Genomic DNA, 6576 nt, shown 5'->3' on the forward strand with positions numbered 1-6576 from the left:
CGTCCACCTTGTAGATGTAAATCAGAGACGATAGCTCATCTGCTGCTTCACAGTTTGTGTTGGTCATCCTCTAGTCCTTCATCAGTGGTCACAGGACGCTGCCCGCAGGACGCTGTTGGCTGGATATTTTTGGTTGGTGGACTATTCTCAGTCCAGCAGTGACACTGAGGTGTTTAAAAAGTCCAGCACCACTACTGTGTTTGATCCACTCAGACCAGCACAACACACACTAACACACCACCACCACATCAGTGTCACTGCAGTGCTGAGAATGATCCACCACTCAAATAGTACCTGTTCTGTGAGGGTCCACGGGGGTCCTGACCACTGAAGAACAGGTTAGAAGGGGGAACAAAGTATACAGAGAAACAGATGGACTACAGTCTGTAACTGTAGAACTACAAAGTGCACCTATATAGTAAGTGGAGCTGATAAAATGGACAATGAGCGTAGAAACAAGGAGGTGGTCATAATGTTATGCCTGAATGGTGTATGGGGCACATATATGACACGTATGACCTCACGTCCCCGCATTGTATAAAAGCAAGACAAACCTCCTCTCTGATTCTTCAGCCATTTTGAGTGCAAGCATTTCAGCCTCCAGCATCTTCTGCTCGATCAGTCTCTTCTCCTCCTCACTGCGGATAGCCGTCACCTTTAACAGCCCACAATAACCCACACTGTTAAAAACACAGCCTGCTGAACCCCCTAAAGCTTCCAGCTACCCACACTCACTCTTGAACCTACAGGCTACAGTGGGACAGATAAGTATAACTCCAGTTGTTACACTGAAAATGTGAGAAATGTATTCAATTGAGGATTAATAATCGTATGTGCACAGTTTTCCCTTAACCCACATGTATTCGATCAACCAAAAACATGTTTGGTGACTGAAGTTTAGTTCTTTGGTGCAATGATACTAATGCAGCCAACAAGTAATAGAAGCTTATACCTCACCAATTAGCACTGTGCAGGCCTAAATCCTCACTCATTAGCTAAGTAGTTTCAATTAAACTTATTTATGTGGTTTCTTACACTGTACAACATTGTTCTACAAAGGTATACAAAAACTCAAGGTTTGGGGTGGTTGAAACAGTTGTTTTTAGCTATTTCATGTACTTTTGTACATTTTTACAGATAACAGGTTTGTTTCAGTAACAGAAACCACATAAGCAAATCATTTAGGGTAAGGGGAAAACTACACTGCAAAAAAAAAAGTAAAATCATCCTAAATCTAATCACAATATACAATATTTCTCCCTTAGAGACTGAGGTTAGGATGTTATAAATATTGCTAGACTTTTATTACTAATTTTAAGTAATGTTATGTAGTGAAGTTGTCTTATTCCATTGGAAAATAGATATATTTGCTTTTTTCAAGAAGCAATGCTTCAAAATGATCTGCCAACAGGATAAGAGAGCTTAACTAGATAACATTCCTTAAACTAAGTAATGTCTGGAGGTAAGTTAAATAATCTTATAATATTATTATAACAATATTAGATATGTTTTTTAGATTTAACATTGTTTCACTTGTCAAGATACCATTTTATGCTGGGTATTACCTAATACTGCCCTTACAAAACCTCAAAATGACTCATCCTCCTTCTCAGTCAGAAGGAAATCCTGCAGGGTGGGTATCCCCGTGACTCACCTTGATCCGCTGGATCTCCTGCTCTGCCTCGGCTGCTTTCTGAGCCAGCAGTTTGGCCTCCTCCTCAGCTATCTGCGCCTTCTCTGCTAAAAGATCAGCCGTCTCTTCAGAACGTAGCTGAGAGGGACAACACACACAGAGAGTGAAAAACAAACAAACAAGCAAACAAAAACACACACACACACAGTAAGTGTTCTGTTTGGCTACCAGTCAAGCTGTCAGACTCCAGGACAGTAAGCTGCAGCATGATGCAGAGGACAAACACAAAAATAGACAATACACAGGACTTAGTTTCAACACAGAGGCTCTCAAACTGTGGTCTGGGGCTCATCAGTAGTCCATGATTCAGTGCAAGTGGATCCACAATGAAATTAGTGTGTTTTCAATATTAAAACACTCGACTATAATTAACAGTGTTGTATATAGTACTGTTTTTTTTCACCATACGCACCAAAAGATAAGCTGAAAGTAAATATCTTTGTGTGCCATGGCACAAAGTGACACAGCAGGCTAGATTTTAGTTAGCTTTTCCACATTTTGAGATCTATATATGGGACTGGGATGGCCACTGAACCACTAAACCATCAGTGAACCATTTTTGTGTTGACTTTGAGGCATGCTTTGGATCTCTGTCCTGCTGGAAGATCTAACCGCGTCCCAGTTTAAGCTTCTTGACCGAGGCAGTCAGATTTTGATTTAATAACTGCTTGTATTTGATTGAGTCCATGACACTATGTGTCCGAACAAGTTGTCAAAGGCCTTTGTAAGTAAAACAGCCCCACATCATCACAGATCCACCACCATACTTTACAGAGGGGATGAGTTACTTCTCTGCATGGCTATCTTTGTGTCTACGCCAAACCCTTCTCTGGTGTTGCCAAAAAAGCTCTATTGTGGTCTCATCTGACCACAGAACACAGTCCTGCTGAAAGTTCCAGTAATGTCTGGCAAACTGTAGGCACTCTAGGAACCCTCCTAAACAACTTGTAATTATTTAGGCAGCATTTGATTGTTGTTTGTGAGACTTTCTGACCCCAAGACCTAACTAATGTCTGCAACTCCCCAGCTGTGATCCTTGGGGATTCTTTGTCCAGTCTAACCATCCTCCTCACTGTGCGTGGGGTGAATAATACACATACATCTTCTTTCTGGCAGATTCTTAGCATCATGTCAACTATGACAGATTCTAAATTTCCATAATTTGTCACATATATGGTTTTGCAAAAACTATCCTCTACATTTTTGCAATTTTTATGATTTTGACATGGAATTTTGTGAAAACTTTGGGCTTAAAACATTAATATAATATAAGATACGTTAAGGGCATTGTAGGTCGAAATAGTCCTCCAAAAAAAACGTATATTCTCAGATTTACCACAATTTTACCATCATCAATATTACATATAAAATAGTTAAGATTCACTGGTAAATAAAGAGTAAATAAAGGGGCTATACTTGTGTTGTAAACTATCATCACCACTGTAAAGAATCCAAGTCAGTAAGTTTCCCTACAATGAACCATTTCACATCAAACTACTCTGACTGACTTTGTTTACATCTCAATGATTTAATTATACAGACATTGTGAAAAATCATTGGAATTCCCATTTAATCCGGTGAATCACTGGGACCATTTATAGAGCGAGATTGACTCTGAGTGATAATTTAACCTTAAGAACACTGTGCTGTTCGAAAAACCAGGACCGCGCATTCCTGCAGTTAAGCTCAGTTATATTGGGGTAGGGACAGGGGTTCTCTTGAGGGATAGACTCTATGGGAAGATTTCATCAGAAGAGCCTATTTGCAGTCTATTGCCTCACCAGTGCTTCATTGGCCATATGAGCTTCATCCTGCAACTGAATGAGTCTTCGCTCCAACTCATCACGCGCTCTCTCGGCCTCCTCCCGCAAATGCTTCTCCCTCTCCAACCTCTGCCTCTCCATCTACAGCGAGAGAGAAAGACAGAGTGAAAAAGAGGAGAGAAGGTGAAGGGCACCAAGAGAAAGGATGAAGGATAGACAGAGAAGGAAATCTATATCTCTTTATTGGAGAACACTGTTCTTCAGCATGAGTGAGTGTGTCACAAATGCAAACCCAGACAGCTGAGCCGAGGATGTGAGAGAGGAGTCGATATCAAAGGTGGCCCTTTATTTTACGATGAGACAGATCTATAGGGATTCACCTTCAACTTCATAACGCTAGTCTGACTCAATAAAGCTGAGCTGGCCTGTTCAGACTCAGGGCGACAAGCTTTTTAGCATGAACAGTATGACTTCTTCACTTTGTACTTTATGGTTATTGTTTATAATCCTTAGGTTCACGTTAGTGTAATGTTAAGAAAACAGTCCAATCAAAACAAGCTACATCAGGTTTGTAACCCTGCGTTCACACCAGCAGCGATGTGAAGCGACAAGGTCGCCGGAGGTCATTTATTTTCAATGGAAGCTGGCGATTTCCTGCGAGAGGAGGCAACACGAACATTGGCGATGCAAAGAGGGAGGAGTTGGGGACGTGACAAAGTTGAGTGGAGTTTAACTTTATGCAAACAACAAGCCAAGCGACATGGAGATTACCAATAGGAACTGAGCATTCAGCCACATAGTACACATTTTATCTCCACCACTGTGAAACAGTACACATCCTTTTGGAAATAGACAGTAGTCGCAAGAGATTAAATTAAAAAAGGCACACAAGCGATTTCTCACCAGGATTTTTTTAATTTTAGCTGGAAAACACCTGATTTGTGCTAGGCGTCAGTGAAACCATGACAACCAAAGGTCAGCTTGGAGTTCAGAAACACCCACAGGTGATGAGCAATCAGCGATTTGTTCGAAAAGACGCGAAAAGTCGCTGCCGGTGTGAACGCAGGGTGACATTCTTTCAGCAAAGAGTACCAGATGTCAGGAAACATGGGTTCATTAACTACATTAACAATAACTTATCATCTGATACTGTGATACACTTGAAAATACTGTGGAAAAAAAGCATCATTCAGCATCATTCAATACCCAAGTTTCTTTTTTGTGACATCCTGAAAGGGACATCATAGAATTTCTCGTTTGTGGTGCGTCTGTTACTCAAACAGCTACCTCCAAGCAAAAACTCCCCTAGGGATGGGTGATATGGCAATAACATAACATCAAGATACCAGATCTGCAGTAGCGTGGTAATGGTCAACCACCACAGATGCGTATCTACTTACAAAATTCAATAACAAATTTGACTAAACTGTTCTACCCTCGTTAGCTGTTGAGTTACTGAATGGACACAATGCACCAGACAAAATAGCAGTGCTACTTATAAAAACAATGGGCCTCATTTACCAGCCGTTCTTAAGGAGAACTTTAGTCCTAAAACCCACTTATGCAGTATTCATGAAGATTCTGACATTCACCAGTGTTTTCTTATTTAGGATTTGTTCTTAGATAAGAACAGAATCTACACACACTCAAGAGCACAAAGGTACCAACAATTCTGCCGTTTGAGAACACGTCATGAATTTGACGTAGACTTTTTCTTAGGACCTTTCTCAAGAATACATTTAAGAAAAAAACGTATATACTTATAAGCTTATAAGATATTGGTGAATGAGGCCCAATGAGAAAGAAGGCTGAGTTAAAGGACTTTTTCTTCTTTATTTATAACTGTTTCAACAAAGAATAAGATAATCAGTCATACTGTTCTTATCACACTGTTTTAGTTTGATAGTGTGGAACCACTGCTTGTTAATAGGATCTCTATAATTGGTCTAAAGACCTCTTTTCTTTTAATGAAGTTGGTCAGTATTCTAACCCCCTTTGACAAAAAAGCATACTGTGATGCAATTATTCATAATGATGACTGCATATTGTCATACTAGCCACCAATTTATCCCTCTCTTCCTCCTTTTCCATCACTCTCTCACCTGCTTGCGGGCCTTTTCCTCTCTAGCCTGTGCCTTCATCTGTTGGACCTCCAGAGAGTCCACTCTGCGTCTTCTCATGAACAGGTCATGGTTTCCAATGCACAGCTGTAGAATCTGCATCAGAAAACAGGCAGAACGACAGAGTTTAGCAACTGACTACTAGGAGTGCAACACATTTCATAATGCCTTATGTATTGTGGTTGCTGCACCACAATATGAACCATTTTTGACACTGCAAAAGAAATGCCAGTGTTCATTTTGCTTTTATTTTTCATCAAAACAAGAATGTAGTGCCTGAAAAATTAATGAACACAAGTAATTTTCAGAGAAAACAAATATTTTGAAATATACACAAAGTGTCAGTGGTTTCAGGGCATTTTTGTTCTTCTGTGGTATCCTCTTTCTGGAACATCACAGAGTTTTTAGTAGAACAGCAGAAATCATTCCGATATACGTCAGTACTTCTGATTTCACAAAAGTTTTCATAGCATAAATTCTAACCGAACTCATACAATGTATTGTTTTGAAATCCCCGTATAATAATAAAAAAAAAAAAGAGACATTAATATGCAAATCACAATGCCACTACTGGCTATTGACACAAGTTAACTCTTCTTTTGCCAAATTCCACTTGGCTTTAGGCTGTCCATTCTGGGCAACTTTCCTAGATACAGATTAGCCAGAGATTGAAGTTCTGGACTGAAAGCAATTTTCAACGGCAAATTAGCTCTAACTTTGAAATTCAGTCCAGGTTTAGCTTTAATCTTCATCCTGCAAAAATCCCCTCCAGGCTTTCATATTATAGAACTCAGCGTCAATTAACCTAATGAAGAAATGACGCTGTTCGGTACTCACCAGCTTATTAACCCGCAGTTTTGAGGAGTTGAATTTGAAAACATCTGCTTTCTTATCCAAGGGCTTAATAGCAAACTGAAAAACAAAGAGATACACATAAAGCGCATGAGGAGACTCTTACACACTCTCCATAGTGTGAGCAAGACATGAATGTAAATGAACT

The 6576-nt window shown here is 39.9% G+C and overlaps 1 protein-coding gene across 1 annotated transcript in view; it reads right to left on the reverse strand.

Moving 5' to 3' along the window:
• nf2a (neurofibromin 2a (merlin)) overlaps window positions 1-6576 on the reverse strand; it is a 60463-nt gene that overhangs the window by 25898 nt on the left and 27989 nt on the right. The window contains exons 9-13 of the mRNA XM_036598490.1: window positions 6414-6488; window positions 5559-5672; window positions 3475-3597; window positions 1655-1771; window positions 555-655 (exon numbers count right to left, since the gene is read on the reverse strand). Coding sequence (XP_036454383.1) covers window positions 555-655; window positions 1655-1771; window positions 3475-3597; window positions 5559-5672; window positions 6414-6488 — 530 coding nt within the window. The remainder of the gene's footprint in view (window positions 1-554; window positions 656-1654; window positions 1772-3474; window positions 3598-5558; window positions 5673-6413; window positions 6489-6576) is intronic.

This window comes from Colossoma macropomum, unplaced genomic scaffold (genome assembly GCF_904425465.1).
Source record: "Colossoma macropomum unplaced genomic scaffold, Colossoma_macropomum, whole genome shotgun sequence".
NCBI classification, from domain to species: Eukaryota; Metazoa; Chordata; class Actinopteri; order Characiformes; family Serrasalmidae; genus Colossoma; species Colossoma macropomum.